Source organism: Dipodomys spectabilis, unplaced genomic scaffold (assembly GCF_019054845.1).
Source record: "Dipodomys spectabilis isolate Male_0828 unplaced genomic scaffold, ASM1905484v1 ptg000241l, whole genome shotgun sequence".
Taxonomy (NCBI): domain Eukaryota; kingdom Metazoa; phylum Chordata; class Mammalia; order Rodentia; family Heteromyidae; genus Dipodomys; species Dipodomys spectabilis.
Genome location: NW_024870918.1, coordinates 4,568,102 through 4,592,550, shown reverse-complemented (window position 1 = coordinate 4,592,550; position 24,449 = coordinate 4,568,102). Strand labels below are relative to the sequence as shown.

Here is a 24,449-nt window from a genome sequence, read left to right as displayed (position 1 = left end):
AATAAATACAGTAGTCCTTGTAAAAGCTACTTTAAAACACACTGAATTCTTCTGTTGCTTCTTTGGTAAGTCATATTAGTGCGCAGAGCCAATGATACCCCTGAACTCTTTTCATGTTTTCATTGGGATCTTCCTTACTGATGAATGGATATAGGTTGAATTTAATCACCACTACCACTAACAGATGTACATTTATTTCCTATTATCTCTGAAGCACGTTTTCCTCCCCGTAGATAATTGGGCAGGGAACCATTATTAAAAGAAAAACAAGATGGCCACTAGTGGTTCACACCTATGATCCTAGCTACTCAGGAGGTTGACATCTAAGGATCTGGGTTTCAAGCCAGTCAGGGTGGACAAACCTGAGAGATTTTTTTTATCTCCAACTAATCAGCATCAGAGCTGGAAACGGAGGTGCGGCTGAAGTAGAAGAGTGCTACCATTGAGCAAAAAGGTCAAGCAAAACTGTGAACCCCTGAATTCAAGTCCCAGTACTGACACAAGCACCCCCCCCCCCCCACACACCACACGTCTACCTTAAATGCAAAAAAAGAAAGAAAGAAGCAAGCAAGAGGAGATCTAAAGGGGAAGTATTAGCGATGATATTAAATTAAGTATCGCATAAAATTGTCCATATAGTAACTCATGCGAACATGCCCACAGCTAATAAGAATCTGGTCTATAAATCAAGAACATGCCATAGATAGTTAGAAACATATCATTTTGTACACCAAAAAGTTCCAGTATTCTTAAGTCTGGTTTCATTAAATTCTGAGAACTCATTAATATTTATGGTAACAGTGATTTGTGTGAAAAAAAGAAATTGGTTCCACCGTATTGAAAAATTAATAGCTTTGCTGCTCAATGAAAAAAAAATGTAAAATAAGTCATTTAGGCAATTAATTATCCAGCCTGTCTGATACAACTCTCACTTGAAGGATGAAGCAATATTGGGATTGTAAACACAAGTTATCACTAATATGCTTTGTCTCTGTGTCATTTCCCCAGGGTTATCCAAAACTATTGCAGGACATAATAATTTATCAAATTAATGGAATGATATGAGACTCTCTCAGATTTTTCATGGATCAGTTCTACCAGAGAAGAAAGAATCCTAGTAAATTAAAAATGAATACAAAAATAGTGCATAATTGTTCTCCCAAAATGAATTCATAAATTTTCAACTCAAAAGAATATTCATCACAAACTTCTAATACATGCTGAGCACATGCAGTCAGCTGGGTTCTGTAGCTACAGAGAGGGCTGAGCAATGAGCTTTGGTCTTTGAGACATGATAGTCTAACTGGAGAGACAGGCCCTGTACGTAAGGGATGCAGGAGTCAATATGAACTAATAGTCTAATGTCTATTTACAACATTGCTTTCCTGGGAAAATCACCAAAATACTGCTGCTGAACGAGTAATTCCGTTATGAAGACAGCAAGTAGAATATTCCAATTAAGGCCAAGTGATTCAATGCAGAGATCATTTGCTTCATTAAATTCTAAGCTGTGACTCATGAAGGCAGCCCAAACTGTGTTCGTACTTGCTCATCTCCATGGAGTGCTTCCCATATTTTTGCTCATGGGTGGTGTTCCTGGACTCTGCATCAGAAAGGCCTGAGCAGCCACATCCCACTGAAGTCATTCCAACTAAAGTCAGTTAACGAAAGTCATTCTCTCCCACATCCCTGTGGCAGCCTCCAAGACCCATGGTCTGAGACTCTCAGAGCCTGCCCTTAGGTCCTGTGTCAGCCTGCCCCGGGGTGTGGCTTATTTCCCATCAACTCCTGCATGTCCTACATGGGCCACTCAAAATTCCTCTAGAAAACTGATCGTACGCTGAGGCAGGAGAATGGTAAGTGTGAGGCCAGCCCAGACTAGTAAGACTCAAGAGCAAAGACAAAAATCAACAAAAGACAACCAGAAATCCGAGCTTGTTTTATGTCTCAACTCTGCTGAGCCTTGTCCTCTAACGGGATGGGGATCAAGGGCTCCATCCAAATGCTGAAGTCCAGATCATGTGCTCTCCCTCCATCCCTAGTTGCTGCTTCCAGGAGCTGTGCATTAGTTTTGGCTGTACTAGAGATTGAACTCAGGGTCTCAGGCTTGCCAGGCAAACACTCTACCATTTGAGCTATACTTCCAACCCTCCCCTCCCTCTACCTTCTTCTTCTTTTTTTTTTTTTTGCTTTTAGTGTTTGGTTTTCTGATAGAAATTCATGCTAACTTTGCCTGGATTGACTCTATTGGCAATCCTTCTACCTATGTTTCCTGAGTATCTGGGACTGCATGCATGTACCACCATACCCAACCTAGGTCTTCTTTCATGAAGTACTTCCTATCTGTTGGGGCTCACCTTGTATTTTTTCACCATGATAGCCATCTATATCTGTAAGTAATCTTGGCCCCAATAAAGTGATGACAATGGCCTGTATTATCACAATAGCACAGATCACTTACTACCACAAATATAAAGTAGGAATAATGCAAATTATCCTCTAGGCTTCCCATACAACAACCAGGCCGAGTTGCATACCCTTATCTGTAAGCCACTCTTTCCCCAAAGCCTGCACCTCTTCCTGCTGCTCCTCTTCCAGGAAACATGGTCACTATATAGCCGTTGCCCAAATCAATGCCCAGAAGTTTTTCTTCCTTTCTCTCCTTCTCTTCCCACACAGAGTAAGTCATTTTGTCCCATTCCAGTCTGTATGCCAAATTCCTTGGGTATCTGTCCTTTCTCCCTGCATTCATACTCACTGTCTTCCTGGAGTCTGGTTATTCATCTCCTGGAGTTTTGCGCAGCCTTTTCACTAGTTTTCAGTACCACTGACTTCTACCTCATCCCACTGTTGACTCCAACAATCCTCTCATCAGCCCCTCCTGGCCAAGGAGGTAGGGGAAATGGAATGCCAGCATCTGGCATATCAAGGCAGAATGTGAAGGAAAGGGTGGACAATACAAAGCAAGGGGAGGCAGGCGTGGATTAGGAGGCTCAGAGTACAGCAGAGAAGCAGAGATTCTTGGATTTGTCCCTCAAGAGAACTGTGACTCCACCACAGAGGGTCTTCTGGTCTTATGTGCTTTCCCTTCCAATGAATAGCTACCACAGCAAGCAATAAAATATACTTCCTGGAATACCTCATGCTATTTCATACCCGATTTATATTGTTCTCCTTAAAATTATTTCAAAGAAACAATGCTTCAACTGCTCTGTCTCTGTGGAGAATCACTTTCATCTTTTAAAACCAAGCTATGACATCACTGACGCTTGCTCACAATCAAGATTGCCTGCGACACAGTGTCTGGCGATGGACCAAACACTCAGGTCACTCACCTCATGCTTGCTCATCGCCTGCTTGAAGCACACATCTGAGAAGCGAATGGAAGGCCATATCTGACTGCGAGCCTGGTCCATCTTTCTCTGGCTGGGGCACAGTCACGGCAACGTGCTCCCCAGATGGTTAGCTTGCAGCCTTATACCGACTGTCTCATGTGGTGGGATTTTACCAGCAGAGATTCACAAGTGCTTCATGCCAGCCCCAGTCAGGGGCGACCTCACGGCCTCTCTGAATCCCTACTGCTCAGCACTAAAGCTCAGCTCTGCCAAAAGGAGAAGGGAAGACCCAGGAAAGAGATGCTTCTAGCAATGGCGACCATTCATCCTCTTCCAGCCATTCAGGAAACTGGCCATTCGGAGGATGACCCGAAAAACAAGCAGTTAACAACCACTGCCTTGGATGTGGTGTTTCTGCTGGAAGAGAGGGACATGGAGAGGGACAGTGGGCTCCGAGGGACCCATGAGCCATTGTGGATGGGCTTTTCTGGAAGAACAAGCCATCCACAGCATCCACTGTACTTACAGAGTAATCCATGGTGAACATTAAGATCTACCATCCAACCTGGGCACTGGTGACTCACATCTATGATCCTAGCTACTTAGGAGACTAGACCTGAGGATTGCCCTTTGAAGCCAGACTGGGAAATCTACAAGTCACTTATGTTCAATTAACCACCAAAGAGCCAGAAGTTGGAGGTGTGGCTCAAGTGGTAGAGCGCTAGCCTTGAGCATAATAGCTAAGAAACAGCACCACGAGGCCCCAGTGTCAGCACACACACACACACACACACACACACACACACACATACAATCCATCCACTGTGACATGCTAGATGCTGCCCTGCTGTCAGAAGCAGCTGCTGTCTCCAGATCACAGAGAATTTGCTCCTGGTCACAGCAGATCAGAGAAAGAGTCACGTTCTCCCATAGCTCAGCTATTACGTGTCCTTACACTCCACAGGGTGAAAACACTGTTCTGCAAGAAAAGGATGTGTGCAATTTTTTAAGAAGTTCCATGATGTGTAAATAACAACTCCAATACAAACAGCTGGAGGGGAGGTTTGCCTTGGATGCTTTGACATTGAACTTTATGTTCCATAGAACAAACAACCTGCCAAAAGAACGAATAATATACACAGGCAAATGTCCAGGGTCCCCTTCTGGATGAAGAGTCATCTTGACCTCAACCTCTCAGTATGGGACTCAGGAGACACTATCATGCGGACAAATCCTGCACAATGGCAAAGGCCTTCTCACATTTGACTTTTAAAACAAATATTATTTCTGGCATAGAAGCATATGGCAGAAAAAGCAGCAGAGAAAGTCTTTCAATATTAAATCAGCAAGAAACACATACACACATACATACAAAGCAAATCTAAAACTGGAGAGGCCTGAGCTATACTCTCGAGAATTGAGAGTTACTTTTCACCTACATCTGGTGAGGGCAGGAAAATAGTTTCTATTAAAATGAGGCTTTCTTTCCATCTCCCTCCCTCCCCTCCCTCCTCTCTCTCTCTCTTTCTTCCTTTCTCTCCCTTCTCTTTCTTTTTCCCTCTTCTGCCTCTTTTACCTTCTCTTCCCTCCTCTTCCTCCTCTTCTTCCTCCTCCCTCCCCTCTCTTCTCTCCCCTCTACCTCCTCACCACCCTTTCCCTCTCTTCTTTGAAAAATGAGCCACTCAGATAAATGAGAAACCCTTACCGGCCTGGATTTTGCTACTTTTCCCTTAAATAATTTTTTTTTTGGTTTTCACTGCTCCTCCTCTTAATTTCTTTTCTTTCTGTTTTATTGTTTGTAAGTTGTGGGGCTTGAACTCAGGGCCTGGGCCTTGTCCCTGAGCTTTTTCACTGAAGGTTAACTAGTGCCCCACAACTTTGAGCCATAGTACCAATTCTGGTTTTCTGGTGGTTAATTGAATATAAGAGTCTCACAGACTTCCTTTCCCTGGGTATCCTCAGATCTCAGCCTCCTGAGTAGCTAGGATTATAGGCATGAGCCACCAGCACCTGGATCCTCTTAATTTCTTAAAAGAAAAAAGTCTCTGGGGATGAATCTTATAATGTGCATTGTTCAGAGCACATGCTTCATACCTAAACAGATATGGGGCTCTGTCACTGATTTGCTAGGCAATGCTGGGTAAGTTTCTTAACCTCATTTCTGAAGACAGTTCTTCAGCAATTAAAATGGGAATACGAGGCCAGACCTGGTGGGTCCCATTGCTTTCCCTGAAAGCTTGGCAAAGCCTGCGCCCATTATGGCATCTGAACCATCCTGGCTTCTATCCACCCTCCTATGCCCAACTTAGCTGGTGGTCTGGATGGCCCTCCTAAGTTCATGAGGGCGAGAAATGACGTTCTTGGGTATTTCTTGAAGCGATCATCCTCCATAGGAAGTTATCAAGACTAGTGCCTCTTCTCCAAAAGAAGTTTTATCTACTTTTTACTACATCAGAGAGATTTGTCTATGACTGTCCTAGCTAGTTACCTCATTAAAACTCAATTTCCTTTCCTCCCTCTCGTCTTTCCTTCCTTCCTTCCTTCCTTCCTTCCTTGATTCCTTCCTTCCTTCCTTGCTTCCTTCCTTCCTTCCTTCCTTTCTTCCTTCCTTCTTTCCCTCCTTCCTTCTTTCCTGCCTTCCTTTCCAAAGAAGAGAAAGCTTTCTTGTTTCATATCTTCCAAGGAAGCTGATTTGGCTTATTATAGAAATCAACAGAGATACAAATTATGGTGTTCCCTTTTTTCTACCTTTTCTTTTAATTTATGGAAACATACCAGCACCAGGCTTGGGAAAGACGATAGTTTACATGTCCATCCTGGACATTCCTTATTCTTATGCTTTTGATAAATGGCAGCCAAAGGTTACAGGACCATAGATGACATTTCTAAGGAAATCACAGCCAACGGCTTCCTTACCCGACAGTCTCTCTGAAGTGTTTTCATGAGTGCGTTGTACGTTTCTGTGTCGAAGTACAAGCCTTCGTGCATATCCTGCAGGAAATCCAGGTCCTTAAACGTGGGGTTGGATTTCTCCCTCTCTTTTCGGGAGGCCCTTCGTTTATAAGTTGAACCTTTCAAGTCGTATGTAAAGTGCATCCTCAGAGCCCTTGGCAAGACATTGTTCATCACCACAATCCGTATGTTGATGCCTCCGGACTGCATGCAGTACAGCCCATAGAATTTAGGCAAAAGAGTCCTTGGATTCTGGTTTAAATTCTAAAGGCAAAAGAAGGACGGAAAGAAGAAAGAAAGAATGTATACAATATTTTCCACTTTTACAAGACAATATTTTTTATCAGAGACGTGCTTTCATGCCAATATGGTAACAAAAAATGGCTTATCTAAAAATGAGTAACTAAGGCTGGGAAGGTGGCTCAGTGGTAGAGCACTTGCCTTGCATGCATGAAGCCCTGGGTTCAATTCCTCAGCACCACATAAGCAGAAAAAGCCAGAAGTGGTGCTGTGGCTCAAGTGGTAGAGCGCTAACCTTGAGATGAAGAGCTGAGGGACAGTGGCCAGGACCACAGTTCAGGCCCCATGACTGACCAAAAAATAAATAAATAAATAAAAATGAGTAACTAAAAACAAGATGTGGTTATCTTTACTGGTGTCTACTGCTAACATATTGGTTTATAATTTCTTTCCCTTCCTTCTTTCCTTTCTTCCTTTCCTTCCTTCCTTTCCTTCCTTCCTTCCTTCCTTCCTTTCTTCCTTCCTTTCTTCCTTCCTTCTTTCCTTCCTCCCTCTTGCCTTCCCCTCCTTCTCTCCCACTGCCCCCTTCCTTCCCTCCCTTCCCCCACATGTTGTGGCAGTACTGGAACTCAAGGCAGATGCTTTAAGTATGTGCAGCTACTCACCATGTAGTAACCCGGTAGTAGCTTCTGAAGGAACTCTGCTTCTTTATGCTGGACAGTCTTAATGATAAACTCATCATCACTGGTGACGAAAAACAAGGAGCCACTGGCTCCAGGGTTGGAGAGCTCTATGAGAGGTTCACTGCAGATGGAGTACTAGAAGAGTAAAGGAAGACGTGTTTGATGGTGCTGATGGTAAGAATGATTTGAGATGCTGGCGATCAAACTCAGGGCCTTGCATAGACCAGGCAAATGTTTTGCCACCGAGCTACACTCCTGGTCCTAAGGAAATATACATTACAGTTGGGGACAGAGATAAAAGGAGGCTCATTGTGTATGAGATACAGACTGGCCTGGTAAAATCCACGATTCAGATAGGCTTTATGCCCAGGGAGGCCTGGACCATGATTCTCCTATTTACACTTCCTGCTATTGCTACCACACTGACTCTGTGAAAGGATCTGTCTCATGAACTTTTTGCATGGGCTGGACTAGACCTGTGATCCTCCCAACACCAGCCTCCCATGTAGCTGGATGACAGGTATATGGTACCAGACCTAGCTACTAGTTGAGTTGGGGGATCTTGTGCACTTTTTTTCCAGGGGTTGGCTTGGAGTTATGATCTTCCAGATTTCAGCTTTCAAGTAGAAACTTTGTACCAGTGGACTATGATTTCTCCTTTTCCGCACACTCTCCCCCTTCCTCAGCCCCTGGTAGCCACAACTCTACCCTCTGCTTCTATAATTTTGCCATTTTTTCAGATTCTTTCTGAGTAAGATCATGTGATATTTGTCTTTTTGTGTGTACCCTTACTTCACTTAGCATAACTTCCTCCTCCACCATGTAGTTGTGAATGACAGAATTTCATTATGTGAAAAGGCTGAGTCGTATTTCACTGTGTATTTGCAGCATGTTTTCTTTTCACTTTCATCCCCTGATAGACACCTAAGTGGATTCCATATCTTGAGGAGGGTCAACAATGCTGCAATGAACAAAGGTATGCAGGCGTCTTCTTTGATGTTTGGATTTCTTTCTCCAGCTACACACCCAGTAGTGACATTGCTGAATCATATGGAAGTCCTTATTTGTTTGTTTGCTTGTCCTAGACCAGGATTCAGACTCTTGATTAGATGCTTCCACTCATTGGCTGGCACTCTACCACCTGAGCTGTGCCTCCAGTCCTTCTTCTTCTTTTTTTTTTTTTTGTTGGTGTGGGGCTTGAACTCTGGTCCTGGGCACTGTCCTTGAGCTCTTCAGCTCAAGGCAAGCACTCTACCACTTGAGCTACAACGCCACTTCCAGTTTCTGGTGTTTTATTGGAGATAAGAGTCTCAGGGACTTTCCTGCCCGGGCTGGCTTTGAACCATGATCCTCAGATCTCAGTCTCCTGAATACCTAGGATTTCAGGCATGAGTCACCAGTGCCTGGCTTTCTTATTTGTTTTAAGGCATCTCCATACCATTTTCTATAGTGGCTACTGTGAGCTATATCCCACCACCAGAACTTAAAACTTGTGTTTTCTCCCATGCCTGACAATGCTGGTTATCTTTCATCTTCGTGATGCCAGCTTCTCTAACAAGTAAGAGGTGATTCCATTCTGGTTTCAATGTATATCTACCTGATGATCTGTCATGTTGAAAAAGTTAAAATGTATCTATGGGTAATTCATATACCTTCTTCCAAGGGATGTCTATTCAGATCCTTCACCCATTTTTTCCATGGGGTTATTTACTTTCTTGTTATTGTATAAGTTGAATCTCTTATATATTGGTTCTTGTATATTGGTTCAATCTCTATTTTGAAGATGGACCTCTTATCAGATATATGATTTGTAAATATTTTCTCCCAATCTGTAGGGTTTTCTTTCTTCTTCATTGTGTTGCTTCTTTTGGTGTCTGGAAGCTTTTTGGATTGATGCAATCCAATCTGTCCAGTTGTCCAGTTTTGCCTTTTGTTGCCTGTATTTTGGGGGTCATATTAAAGGCTTACTGTTGTACAGCTTTCCCATGTTTTCTTCTAGTCATTTTGTAGCTTTCAGCTTTAAATTTAAATCTTTTGTCCATTTCCAAGTTGATTCTCTGTATGGTTTGAGATAAAGGTCAGTTTCATTTTCCTGTATGTGGACAGCCAGTTTCTAGGACATTAAGAATTGAAGAGAATGCCCTTTTCCCATTGTGTGTCTTGGCACCTTTGTCGCCAATCTACTGATTGATTTGTGAGTTTATTTCTGAGCTCTATAGCCTATTTTACTGGTCAATGCATTAGATGATGAACCTGTTTATTCTTATTTCATTTTTGTGTGTGTTAGTACCACATTGTTTTGATAATGATCAAATTTCAACTTTGCAATATTGTCACATCTTGAGGATATAGCTATCTGAATATATCAGGGCTGAAAATCTTCCAGAGTTTTTGTTCTGGGTTGGTACATATATAAGTCCTTTCTTCAGGAAAATCTAAAACAAGGAAGAATGAGAGGGGAGGGAACAGGAGAAAGAGAAGGACTAAGAGAACAATTAAAAGCAGTTTGTAGATGATCTTGTTTTAGCAGCACTGTGGACAAGGGAAATTTGGGGGAAGTTCCCCAAGAAGAGAAGGAAGGAAGTGTTTGTGGCTGCTTGGTCACTGCTGACTGCCTCTTTCTACCTCCACTTGTCTTGCTTCTTGACACTCTCTTGCTATGTACACCTAGAACTTAAGGCCTTACGTATGACAACAAAAGTAGCCATCAGACTGTGGACAAGACACCATAAAAGCCAAGAGGAAGCCAGGTACTGGTGGCTCATGCTTGTAATCTTAGCTAACTGCGAAGGCTGAGATGTGAGGGTCGAGGTTTGAAGCCAACCCAGGCAGAAAAGTCTGTGAGACTCTTATCTTCCATTAACCAGCAAAAAACAGGGCTGAAGACATAACTGAAGTGGTAGAGTGCCAGATGTGAGAAAAAGAAAAAAGCTAAGCTACAGTGTGAGGCCCTGAGTTCAAGCTCCAGCACCAGCACCCCACACGCAGATACACACACACATACACACACACACACACACACACACACACACACACACACACACACACACACACACACACACATACACACACACACACACCAGAGATAGGCCTTTCCCTTCTCTGAAATCCTGAACTGTTCAACATTTGGCCTTAGTATATTTATTTCCTGGCTGTGTTAATTGTCTTCCACATGACTGATCATTCTAGAGGGATTCCCAGTTCTATGAGTGGTATAACTTAAGATTTCTAACATCTCCCTATAACTTTTTTTTTTTTTGGGGGGGGGGGTCCGGTCGTGGGGCCTGAACTCTGGTCCTGGGCGCTGTCCCTCAGCTCTTCAGCTCAAGGCTAGCACTCTACCACTTGAGCCACAGTGCCACTTCCGGCTATTTTCTTTCTGCTTATGTGGTGCTGAGGAATTGAACCCAGGGCCTCAGGCATGCAAGGCAAGCAATCTACCACTAAGCCACCTTCCCAGCCCGCTTCCTGTAACTTTAACCAAAGTCTTTGTTTTAGATACAAAAGGTATCTAAAGTACTCTCAAATTTGAAAATGAACCTTTTTACCTGGCCCCATGTGATGAAGACTTCTCTGTGAAACCATTGGATCAGTTTTCTGGGCTTCTTTCTAAACACTCCAGGTCTACGGCAACTCTACTCTGAAACTGGTTTTTCGAGTAAAAGACTTACTAGGAAACCTAGTTAAGCCATGTTAAAAGTTATTCAGAAAAGGGCCTTCCCCAAGAAAAGCAATTCTGTAACATCAGAAAGAATGAGTGAATGAACTTCCCAAGCTGTGGGGCAAGAGACAAGGCTGGGGACAGTCACCTTTGTCCCTCTGTGGCCAGTGTTATGAAATGTGAATCTATGGAATCTCTCTGGCTGGTAAGACACTCAGAAGGAGACTCTATTAATTTCTAGTATGTGTCATGAAATGAGCCATAGAGTTCAGAGTTCCCCACTCTGAATGATGGCAAGTCTCAGGAATGACTAAGGCCAGAATCAAAGGATCTTCTCCAGCACAGATATATGTGCTTGAATTGGGAGTGATGGGCAGAGCGGTACCTTGCATTTGAACGTTGTGGTGAGGCAGAGGGCTATATGGAAAGATGCATCTAAGGCAGCAGGATGCCCAGTGTCTTGAGATGTAGCCCTTGCTGCGTTGTGGAGACTTATTCTTTGAAGAACTAGTAGTATCTCAGTGTCTCACTGTATGGAAATTGTGTGATTTTCTTAGGGACCAACTAAACAAGGGAATCATTCATAGATTTTCAGCAGTGCAGCATGGTAATTGGTTTTGAATCTCATTACTTGTAGCTTACACATATGGTAAGGTGTGTTTTAAGTGTGTGTGTGTGTGTGTGTGTGTGCGCGCGTGCGCATGTGTATGTGTGCGTGTGTGAAAATGTTGCTATACTTCCTCTCAAAAGAATTATTTCCAGTCTGGCTCACATATGCTTAAAAACATTCAGAAGGGGATGAATAGCAAGTATTTGATTCTTGAAAAGAAATTCTGATGAGCTCTTAGGGTGACAACAGTGACCAGACTATGACATAAACATTTCCCAGGAAGTTCCTGGTTCCCTGCACAGGCATAGGATTGCAAGACTACTGTCACATCAGACATTACAAACAGGCTGTTCTGTTTACACCTCCTAAGCGAGAAGAAAGACAGAGAGGGAAGAATCAAATTTAAGAATAAAACATGACCTTGTAGGCCAAGAACCAGTAGGCAGAGATTGAGGATTGTAGCTCGAGGCCAGTATAGGAAAAAAAAATGTTCTTTGAGGTCTAATCTCAGCAGAAAACTCTGTGCATCCCAGCTGTCACAGTAAGTATAAAATAGGAGGTTCATTGTCTATGCTGGTCTGGGCTAAAATTAAGACCCTAACTGAAAAAATCATTAGCGCAATAGGATTAAAAGCTTGATTCAAGTGGTAGAGGGCCTGCCTAGCAAGCATGAACCCAGAGTTTAACATTAGTACCACCAAAGTCTCCTTGCCATGTATATGTAAAAGTGTGTTGAAAATCTCCAGTACCAGATATCTATATACATATATATGCATAGAGATATATAATCTAGATATAGATATACAGATTAGATAGATTATAGATAATAGATTACTATATATAGATATATAGATTATATATCTATATGCATATATAGATGATAGATTATATATAGATTATATATACATACTATGCATATAGTATATATATATACTATATACATACATATATATCTATATATAGAGATACATATCTATATACATACTATGTATATAGATATATCTCTATATATGCACATATGTATATATAGGGACAGACAGAGACAGAGAGACACATAGAGAGAGATAAAGACAGAACCAGCATGAAAGCTTTTTCAAAATAGTTATGAAGATTTGTAGGTCAAGGAGAAAACGGTTGTAGGCCAAAGGAGATCTGAGATGAATGGTATAAATAAGACAACTAAAATAGGCAGGCTCTCAAAGAGAATCTAATCAGTAAAATTCACAGGAGTGTTTAAAACTAATTATAATGTATCTGTTAGAATAATTATCTGAAGTAGCAACTGATATCAGTTATTTAAATACCAACCACCAGAGCAGATTTTGTAACTCTCAGTTGAAAGCTGTGGAGTCAAATCATATTTCCTGAAGCTAAATTTATAATCATTATCAAACTTGGAACTATTGCTGTGCTCCTAAGCTTTATAAAATAAGAGACTCAAGGCATTTGCCACTGTCGCTAGGAGACAAATGTTTACATCACACATTTCTGGAGGAGGAAGGAAAATTACAGATTTCTTACCAAGTAATCGTCAGGCTTGATACCAAAAAGTTCTCTGAAGTACCGGAATGCTAGCGGAGCATATGTCTTGAATCTGAAGTCTGGGTAGTGATGTGCTGGGGTCAGATTGCTCCCTTCACTGCAGTCAAAACATCAGAAAAAGGAGGCAGAGAGAAAGAATATTAGTGAAGACAATTTTGACTTCAAATTTGAACTAGTCCAAAGATTTGATTCTAGAAGTATTTGTCCTGGGCTGATTTCATTTCTGCTAAGGTGGGTCGTTCCAAGTTCACATCACAAAATCAAGGGCCAATCAGGTAACTGCTAACTTGGTGATAGGCTAACTTGTGCAGGTTTTGTTGGCCAATCACACTATGCCCTGGCCTGGTCATTCTCCATGGTTTGCCCTCCCCTTTCTCCTTCTTGGAAAACCTGTCTTGTCTTCGCCGGTGAAACCACACTGTAATGCTTTAATAAGATCCAGGAATTTACTGTGCAGAAAGATTTAAAAAATAGATTCTTTGGTTGTGAAATCTCTAAACTAGATAGAGGCTTACAATTAGGAATAAGGGAAATCATTCTCAAACAATCCCAACCAGAGAGAACCATTGGACCGAACCAGTGGAATTTTAGTCTGAATCCTTTCTTATAGCTAAGTTTTTCAGAGATTTTAAATATTTGACTTGTATTCCTAAATATATCACCAGCTTTGTTTTTCCTTTCCCAAGGTTCATTTTAGAATCCTGACTAAGAAGTCAAACATCATCCACTCAGGTGAATTCTCTTCCATACTGATCATATCCACAGGTCATCCACTGGCCTGAATTTGTGTGTGTGTGTGTGTGTGTGTGTGTGTGTGTGTGTGTGTGTGTGTGTGTGTGTGTGTGTGTGTGTGTGTGTGTGTGTGTGTGTGTGTGTGTGTGTGTGTGTGTGTTTCAGGCCTGGGATCTTGAACTCAGTGTCTGGGTAATGTCCTTGAGCTTTTTCAAGGCTAGTGCTCTACCATCTGAGTCATAGCTCCACTCCTGACTTTTTTGGGTAGTTAATTGAAGATAAAAATCTCATGGATTTTCTTGTTCAGGCTAGCTTCAGATCCTCAGATCTCTGTCTTCTAAGTTCAAAGGATTATAGGCATGAGTTACTAGTGCCCATCCGAAATGCCTTATTTTAAAGGCTAGGACCATACTCAGGCGGGACACATGATGTATTCATTGTGAGAGTGAGGCAGAAACTCAGGCTGGCTTTGAGGCCAGCAGTCACTATCTCCAGCTCAGAACAGAATGTCTCCCAAGCCAGGCACTGGTGGCTCACACCTGTCATCCTAGCTACTCAAGAGACTGAGATCTGAGGATTGTGGTTCAAATCCAGCCCAGGCAGGAAAGTCCATGAGACTCTTATCTCCAATTAACCACCAGAAAACCAAAAGTGGCACTGTGGCTCAAGTGGTAGAGCACTAGCCTTGAGGTGAAGAGCAGAGGGACAGCATCCAGGCCCAGAGTTCAAGCTGCATGACTGACAAAAACATGACAAACAAACAAACCCAGATTGCCTCCCAGGCTGCCTGCTCATGTTAACAGTTTCTGTTTGCATAAGCAAGTGTGGCCAGACATATCTGAAAAATTTCATTTCTCATTTTATAATTGATAAAGAGAAATATATTCAGTTGTAGGTCCCTTGGGAGCATCCAAGGGCTGTTTCTAGAACTTCCATATGGCATGTATGGTTTATAAATGTGGGCTATGATACAATGGATAAGCGTCTCATATCTAAAATATACTTGGAACTCAAAAAATTAAATCCCCCAACAACAAATCCTCAAAGAAACAACTGCCCAATAAATAAGTGGGCTAAAGACTTAAAGAGAAACTTCTCTAAAGAGAAAAGAAGGATGGCCAGTAGACACATGAAGGAATGCTCAACCTCCTTAGCCATAAAAGAAATGCAAATCAAAACAACATTGAGCTACCACCTCACCCCAGTTAGAATGGCTATAATCAAGCACTCTAATAACAACAGATGCTGGAAGGGATGTGACCAGAAGGGAATCCTACTGCATTGTTGGTGGGAGTGTAAACTTGTTCAACCACTTTGGAAAGTAGTATGGAGGTTCCTCAAAAGACTCCACATAGAGCTCCCCTATGACCCAGCAATCCCACTTTTGGGCATTTACCTGAATGATCACAAACAAGACCATACTAAAGCTACCAGCACAACTATGTTTATTGTAGCATTATTTACCATAGCTAAGGCATGGAACCAACCCAGATGTCCCTCAGTAGCTGAATGGATCAAGAAAATGTGGTATATATATGTGATATATATGTATATATACATATGTGTGTATATATATATATATGTATATATATATATATATATATATATATATGAATTCTATGCCTCCATCAGAAAGAATAGCATTGCCCCATTTGATAGGAAATGGAAAAACTTGGAAAAAAATTATATTAAGTGAAGTAAGCCAGGCCTAAAGAAACATAGGTCCTATGGTTTCCCTTATTTGCAATAACTAGTATATGTCTGGGACAAGCAGAAAAGATCAAAAGCTATGTACTTATGACCAGATAAGATGATGTTAAGCGAAATGAACCCCAAGATAGGGACACAAGTGGTGTTTTCTTTCTTGTTATTGTTGCTAACATATTTATAAGGTACCATGTGATTTTTTTTTCTTTGTATGTTTCTCCCCTCTGGTATAACCCCTGTTTTCACTGTATTTGATGTCGGTATAATTTGGGGAGGGGAAGGGAAAAAACAAAATGTTTAAATAGGGATGCAGGTGGACCCATTGTAACAATGAGATGTACAAGACACTGTTGAATAACAAACTTTACAATTTAGGCAGGGGTAGGGGGGTGGGAGAAAGGGGGGAGTGTAGTTGTGGAGGTGGGAGGGAAGTGATGGTAAGGGGAAAAACAAAGGAGGAGGCAACAATGCTTGATAAGAAATGTACTCATTACCTTGTTCATGTAACTGTAAACCCCCTATACAGTATTTTCACAATAAAAACCATTAAAAATGCGGGCTATGTAGAACTAAGAGGTAAAAACAAAGAGGCTCAAAGTGACCTTCTCCTTTGCAAGCAAGTAAAAATAATCCCACCGCCTTGCTTTGAAGGGGGCAGCTTTCACTGGGTGAAGAATGTTGCCACTGCTTTATTTCTTCTGCTCTTTTTAAACATCCTTTTGTCTCTTTCATACGATCTAAGAACCTCACTCTCTTAGAATTTCTTCAACAGACCAAGAGGTAGCACCAGATTCACACACACAGCATGTCTCTCATATTTAGGTGGCCTTTAGCCCAGACACATTCATTCGTAGTTTTGTGTTTGGTTAATTCTAACCTTCTTGGCTTGATCACCTTGGCTTTTATTATAATCGCTACCCTAGGATTCACAGCTCCTGGCTTCTGTGTTTAATTCAGTCATGGTGTAACTAGCACAGAATTAGGTTTCCTGAGACAGGCTGACAGTCAGACCCATGTACACACAGAGATGCATCTGCCCACAGAGAACACCTCAAGATAAAAAAAAAAGAACATTGATTTCTTTAAGTATATATTGTAACAGCTGAGTTCAAAAGGCACCACATCATAACCTTTAAAAAATAAATCAATCCATTCAGCTAGCTTTGGGTCACATGAAGACCGGGAAAATGGACCCTGCTATCTTTGGGACTAAGGGCCTGTCTGTCATACTTCGCAGAGGAATTACACAGTGAATACGAAACATGTATGGATGAAGAATGACCTGCTGAGTTTACACAACCTCAAACTTCTCTCTGTGTGTAGGGAGAGCCGCATTCCTAGTGGCTCTTGTAAGTTAGGGTCCCAGCATACCACTACTGGTGTGTACTTTACCCCTAGGCCTTATGAAGTATATCTTCCTCTGATCCATGTTTAGACCACTTTGGACCCTTTAGCAACATCCTGGAATCCTAGCTATCCTGCATGGCAATTAAGAACATGGGTTTTATAGTCCGGAGAGACCTGAGTTCAATCTCCCTCTGGGCCACCTGCCAGACTACACCTCAACTAATGAAGTAGGAAGTGACTAGAGACACCAGTGAAGTGTGCCTGGGTCCGTGCATTCCCTCAGTACCGTTGGATGGATGGGGAGATCTGGCAATGGCAAACAGCCCAGAGTTCAACTCTGCATGTGAACAAAGACTTGACTGTGCTCTTAAAGAAAAGGATAAAGAAATGACAAACTAGGAGAAAAAAAATGTAAAGTCATATCTCAAAGAGCTAATCTCTTAACATAAAAAGCTCTACTAGCTGGATGCCAGTGGCTCATATCTGTAATCCTGGCTATTCAGGAAGCTGAGAACTGAGGATTGATGGTTTGAAGCCAGCCTGAGCAGAAAGTCTGTGAGACTCTCATCTCCACTAAATTATCAAAAAATTGGAAGTGGAGCTGTGGCTCAAGTGGTAGAAAACTAGCCTTGAGTGGAAAAGAAGCATCTAGGCCCTGAGTTCAAGCACCAGAACTAGCCAAAAAGAAGAAGAAGAAAAAAAAGCTCTGGTAAACTGCAAAGAAAACCAATTAAAAAATCACTTTAAAATAGTCAATGTTACCAAGCGCTTCATAGAAATGCATTAAGAACCCTGGAGGTAAAAGTCCAGTCATTCTCATCCAATTCCAGTAATAAACAATAAAATCTCTTTTTTAAAAGACAAATACTGATTTTAAGTATGAATGTGTTCTTAAAAAATTAATCCTCAGAGCCACAAAGCAATGTCTCTCATGTTCTCCAAGTGCAGTATCTTTTTTACTTTGTAATTCATCTTCTTGGGAAAATACTGCCAGTTATGGTGACATTTCTAAATAAATATAGTTAAAAGAGATAATCTTTGTGCTACTTCTTGTCTTCTTATATTAAGGTGGTAATTGCTTTTAAATGGTTATTCTCTCTCTCTTTTCTCTCTCTCCCTCCTTCCCTCCCTTTCCTTCCTCTCCTCTCCTTCTTTCCTTCCTTCCTTCCTTCCTTCCTTCCTTCCTTCCTCCCTCCCTCCCTTCCTTCCATCCTTTCTATTTATTTTGTCAGCTGTGGGGCTTGAACTCTGGGCCTGAATAGTGTCCCTCAGCTCTTCAGCTCAAGGCTAGCACTCTACCTCTTGAGCCACAGCTCCACTTCCACTTTTCTGGTGGTTAATTGGAGATAAAAGTCTCACGGACTTTCCTACCTGGGATGGCTTTGAACCGTGATCCTCATATCTCAGCCTCCTGAGTAGCTAGGATTACAGGTGTGAGTCACCAGTACTGGGCTTTTTTTTTTTTTTTTAAAATATATCAATACTCAGGGTCTCTTGCTTGCATGGCTTGCTTGCTCATGGCTGGCACTGTACCACTTGAGCCATGCCTCCAGCTCAGCTGGTTGTTGGTTAATTGGAAATAGAATCTCAGAGACTTTCCTGCTTGAGTTGGCTTCAAGCCTCAATCCTCTGATTTTAGCCAGAGTAGCTTGGATTACAGACATAAGCTACGAGTGCCTAGCTCCGGTATTCTTTAAATGTATGGCTTTGTGGCATTAAGTTCATTCATTCTATTGTACAACCATCAACACTATACATCTTCAGATGTATTTGTTTTTATACACTGATTTTTTTTATTCCTCCTCAGACTGATGGCATAGATGGGTAAATTTGGTGCTTTTTGCAAATACAGTATCAGAACATAGTATTTCTATATAGTTTCCTGGAGAAAATTTAAGTTAAAAGCCAAAAAAAAGGGGGGGTTGACAATGGAAGCAAGGCTGAAAATGTGGGTCCACCAGTCCAGTATTGTAAATTAGGAAAAGCAAAACCGTGGCTTGGGTACTGCTTCATGGAAGCCCTCTTCTGCCCGTGACAGATATCACTCTGAGATTATTGTACCCTTTCCTCACTGGATTTCAGAACCCATCTCCAAGGTCTTTCAGGCCTTTATCATAATGAAGTACAACTGACCCATAGTAGAAACCCACATATCACATTCACATAAAAAAAATAATGCAAGAGTCAGGTGCTGGTGGCTTACACCTGTCATCATTGCTATTCAGGAAGCTGGGATCGAAGGATTGTGGTTCAAAGCCAGCCTGAGCAGGTAAGTCTGTGAGACTCTTAATCACCAATAAACTACTCAGAAAAAACAAGAAGTGGCGCTGTGGCTCAAGTGGTAGAGTGCTGGCCTTGAGCACAAAGAGGCTCAGGAACAGTGCCTAGGCCCTGAGTTCAAGCCTCAGGATGGGAAAAAAAAAAAGCAAGCTATCTCCTTCCAATGGAAAAACTTCATATGGTATGGCAGCCAGAGGACCAACACGGACTCTAGACTTGTAAAGAAGCACATGGTAGTCCTTCAATGTGAGGATGTCACGGTGAAGGTTCCTTAGCATGGGACTGGTCACAAATATCAATGTTCTTACCTGGGTAGGAATACACTTTCCACCACATAGAAATCTTGCATAAGAACATCTCGTTCTGGCTTGGATGTGAGGTTCCCTACCGTGTAGCCTATTCCCAGCTGGATAGCGCCTTTAATAGCAGATGATGCAGTCTGCAAAGAAACAAAGGGCTCCAAGTTAGCCTCCATGGCAGGGCATTGGTCAAGGTCATGAGCAGAACCTCATGAGGGTGAGGTTTCCTTTCCTGTCTTGTTCTTACACAGGAACAAAATTGGGGTTTGGAAAGATGGCAGGTTGCTCCTTTTGATGGGAAATCCACTCAGAAATATTTGGATCCTTCTCATGAAATTATGTGTGTGTGTGTGTGTGTGTGTGTGTGTGTGTGAGAGAGAGAGAGAGAGAGAGAGAGAGAGAATCTTTCCTACAAAGGGGTTTTAAAGGCCAAATGCAAAATAGTCACTCAGAAATTTGGTGGATCATTTTCAATTCATAGGATCATTATTCTTATCCAAGGAGAAAAATGATATAGTCAGACTGTTATTTTTTCTAAAAAGTCAAGACTTTGTGTAGCCTGCTTATGGATCAGCAAGACTATTTTAACTACAAGAAATAAGAGAGTAAAAAAATTATTGGCATCTTTAGTGTTTACACAAAATTTAATTCAGAAATTGCTTACTAGCCTTGCTAAGGAGTCACAATAAAATTTTCTTATACTGGTTTGTGACAAAACAAATAGCCTTGAAACAGTTATTTTCAGTTACTATGTTTTTAATATCTCCATAATTGGAGGCAGGATTAACTTGGAGAATAACTGTTAGGTGCGTGTACATAAATATACATGTATGTAAACATACATGTGTGCACACATGTGTACATATGTATATGTACATACACACATATGTATATATATATAATACATACATATATAAATGTTTTTGGAGATTCTGATTGAATATGTATTATATTCAAATATATACATATATATTTGTATATGTGTGTGTATATATACATATACATATATATATATATATATATATATATATATATATATATATAGTTTTAACCAAATAACAGGACATAGAATAATTCAACCTAAGAAAATTAGAATATCTGGGTGCTGGTGTCTCATGCCTGTACTTGTAGCTATTTAGGAGACTGAGATGGTGATTTGAAGCCACGTGGCAGGAAAGTCCATGAGATTCTTAGCTCCAATAAAAAAGTCAGAAGTGGGGCTGTAGCTCAAGTGGGGGAGCAAGCAATAGCCTTGAGCAAAAGAAGCTGAGGGACAGTTCACAGTCCTGAGTTCAAGCCGCAGGACTGTATACTGTATACACTCACTCACACACACATACACACACACACACACACACACACACACACACACTCCACATATACCTACAAAAAAGAAAATTAAAATATATTCTTCTTAATGGTGAAAGGGAATGATACTTTTATCATACTTTTAGTATCTTGCAATGGAAATGCAATACCACAAACACAGTAGAAACAAATCAGTGCGTGAATCAGCAGTTCTGCACCTGAGACATTTACAATGTCTGTAGACTCTTTGATACCACACCAGTGGGGTGGGGGGTGGGGGGAGTGGTACAAGCGGCATTCGGAGGCCAAGGATGCTGCTAACTGTCCTACAATGCACAAGACTGCCCACTCCACAAAGAATTATCCAGCACCAAATGTCAGTACTTCCAAGGTTGAGGAATCCTGAATTAAATAAATATAACAAAGACAATCCATTTTAATTAAAAAGACCTTTTTTGAGTCAATAGTCTTGTTTTCCAGACCCAAGATTTACCCTCCATTCCTTCCATGCCTCATTGCTTATTTATTCCTTCATGCCTTTATTTGTTTATTTGGTGGTACTGGGGTTTGGACTCAGCATCTCTCACTTGCTAGACAGGCACACTACCACTTGAACCATGCTGCTGGCCCTTTGTATTTTTTTTTGATTCAGGTATTTTTCATATAGGTCTCACTTTTTGGGGGTGGGGGGAGCTGAGGTTGGCTTCAGATCATGATCCTCCAACTTACATTTCCTGAGTAGCTGGGATGACAGGTGCACACTACTATGTCTGGCATATTTGTTAAGATAGGATCTCACTAATTTTTGCCCAGGCTATCCTCAGTAATCCTCCTGATCTCCACTTCAAGAGTAGCTGGCATCTTAGGCATGCCACCACATCTAATCTTCATGGTTACAATACCAAAGCACAGAGTTTTCATCTTGAAAAAATTTTCTCTTGAGCCAGGAGCTGGTGGCTTATTCCTATAATCCAAACTTCTCAAGAGGCTGAGATCTTAGGACTGTGGTTCAAAGCCAACCCAGGAAGGAAAGTCCATGAGACTCTCATCTCCATTTAACTACCAGAAAACTCGAGAGTAGAGCTGTGAGAGTAGAAGGTAGAGCTGTGGCTCAAAGTGGTAAAGCAGTAGCCTTGAGTGCAAAAGCTCAGAGACAGCGCCCAGGTCCCCAGTTCAACCCCCATGACTACCACCACCACCACCACCACCAACAACAACATAATTATCTTGATTTCTGTGATATGACCTGATCCTAGGACCATTCCCAGTTTTTCTGATGGTGTCTTCTGTCATTTCCATGATAATTTCTATGAAGATTGCTATTTCCTATTATTTCAAAGTTCCTAAAAGTTTGATTCTTGATCCTTGGAATCCTTAAGACTTAAAGAGTTAATAGTTAATAGCTTCCCTTTGTGACTTAGCATAGGACACAGATCTTCTCAGTCTATTTGGATGTATTCTGCTACCACACAGAGAATACGTAGTTAGAGTAATATCTTAGACCCCCTCCACCCCACTTCCTCTCCCAAGGCTCTGCCATCCTCCATGATGAGAGCCTGAACTCCAAAGAAACCACATCTAGCAAAGGGTTAGGTCCTGACTCCCTTGAAATGGCCAGGCTGAATCAGCACTGAGCAGTCTGCCTCCTGACCCCCATATAATGAATAACAACAAGTCATCATTGAAGCATCTTGGTTATTCCACTGCAAACATGATGCTACCTCAGGTCTAAGGACAAGTACTCTAATCTTTGGCCATGGGAACAGTTAGAAACATGGCTTGGTGGCTTTCTTCTCTCATATGCCCTTTGATGTAAAATCCCATGGCAGGAAGATGCAAAAGATTGAGACCGAAGCCACATCTATGTAGCACTGTTTAAACAGTTCGCTATTTTCAATCTCCCTCTCTTGAGTTCTGCAACCAGCAGCTAGCATCAGTGGCCTTTTGTACCAGTAACTGAATTCTAAAGTCTGAAATGGATGTTTCTCATTGTAGCCTTCCATAAGAATCCCAAAGGCATCACCCTTCCCATACATCACATGACTAATATGGCATGAGGTGTGACAGGAGCACTTTCCAGGGACCTGGCATCCTGAAATATTCGGTGCCAGTCCTGTCAGCAGACTGAGGGCAGGCTCCTGAAGGGCTTTGTCTTCCCTGTGCTCCATGCTTGAGTCTGCTTTCTAGAACTACCTGTGTTTCTGCTTAGTTCATGGGCTCACCAAAATAACTCATCTAGGACTTCTTGTGCTGGACCAACTTGTCAGGCAGAGAGTGTATCCTGTCCTGCCTTGGTGTCCCTGTTTTCTTAGACTTAAGGGAGATGGAGAATTGCTGGAGATGTTGATAACATGGAGGAAAGTTGGGTCATGTTCCTAGAATGTCTGTAGGGAGGTACATTCATTCGTTTTGTTCTAAAGTTCTCTGAATATCTTTCTCCTGGGGGATGAGATAATGTTTTGGGATCCTGAAAGAATACAATTTTGGAAAACAACAACAACAACTGAGCATGGTTGTGCATACTGATAATCCCTGTCAGTCAGGAGTCAGAGGTAGGAGGATCAAGGTTTGAGGACAGTAAGGGTAAAATTAGCACCTGACGATATGGAAAATACAATTAATAACAAAAGGGCTGAAGCATAGGTCCCGTGGTAAAGCATTTGTCTAGCAAGTTTGAGGCTCTGAGTAAAACCAAAAAAGCAGATATGCAATCACATTGCTTTTCTTTCAGACTTTTTAGAATTCAAGTGCTTGAATAGGAGAAATAATAGAAGAAGAAATAAAAGCTAACCTTTTTAAAATTTTTGTACTTGAACTAAGGGTCTCCTCATATTTGCTAGGCAAGTGGTGCTATCATTTGAGCCACGCCCCCAGCCCAGAAGTTAATCGTTTTTATGCCAGGCACAATTACAATCATCCTCTGTGGTAATTACAGCAAAAAACACGTGGCAATCACTGAGGGGCACGCGCTGTTCTCAGCGCTGGCTGGCTGTGTTGGTGCTGATACTCACTCACAGCAAGCCTGGGAGGCGGAATGCAGGCAGAGCCTTCTCTCATCTAAGAACTAACATCCATAGTGTGACAGGGGCTGGATTTGTTGTTGTTGTTGTTATTCTTGTCCTGGGGCTTGAACTCACAGCCTGAGCACTGTCTCTGAGCTTGTTTGTGTAAGTGTGTGTGTGTGTGTGTGTGTGTGCACGCGCGCGCATGCATTTTTCATTGTTATTATAAAGGTGATGCACACAAGACTGACAGTTACATAAACCAGATACAGGGTGCATTTCTTTTTAGACAAAGCCACCCCTTCCTTTTCTCTCTCTTGGTTTTTCCCTCTCATCCCTACCTACAAGTTGTATAGTTCATTTTCAACATAGTATCTAGTGAGTACCACTGCTACATTTGTCCCCCCTTTGTCCCTCCCTTTCTGTCCCTCCCTTCCTCCTTCTCTTACCCCCCCCCCAAAGATAGATGACTAGACAAACAAGACAAAAAGAAAAGAAAAACAACAAATAGAAAACCCCTCATTTCCATTTCCTACTAAATAGTCAGAGGCACACGGGCACTGTGCCTTTGTGTTCCTCCCCTAAGAATATCTGCACCGTGTCCTGTATAAATTATCATGTCTCCTAAAGCCCTATCTCTTGAGCCACAGCCCTACTTCCAGCTTTTTGGTAGTTAATTAGAGATAAGAGTCTTCCAGACTTGGCTGCCTGAGCTGGCTTCCAACCATGATCCTCAGATCTCCTGAGTTGG

General features: G+C 41.8%; 1 protein-coding gene across 2 annotated transcripts in view; it reads right to left on the bottom strand.

Annotated features, from left to right (window-relative positions):
- Pip5k1b (phosphatidylinositol-4-phosphate 5-kinase type 1 beta) overlaps window positions 1–24,449 on the bottom strand; it is a 257,064-nt gene that overhangs the window by 89,178 nt on the left and 143,437 nt on the right. For both annotated transcript variants that reach the window (XM_042699340.1, XM_042699341.1), the window contains exons 4-7: window positions 19,398–19,528; window positions 13,003–13,120; window positions 7,193–7,345; window positions 6,252–6,551 (exon numbers count right to left, since the gene is read on the bottom strand). In XM_042699340.1, the coding sequence (XP_042555274.1) occupies window positions 6,252–6,551; window positions 7,193–7,345; window positions 13,003–13,120; window positions 19,398–19,528 (702 nt within the window). The remainder of the gene's footprint in view (window positions 1–6,251; window positions 6,552–7,192; window positions 7,346–13,002; window positions 13,121–19,397; window positions 19,529–24,449) is intronic.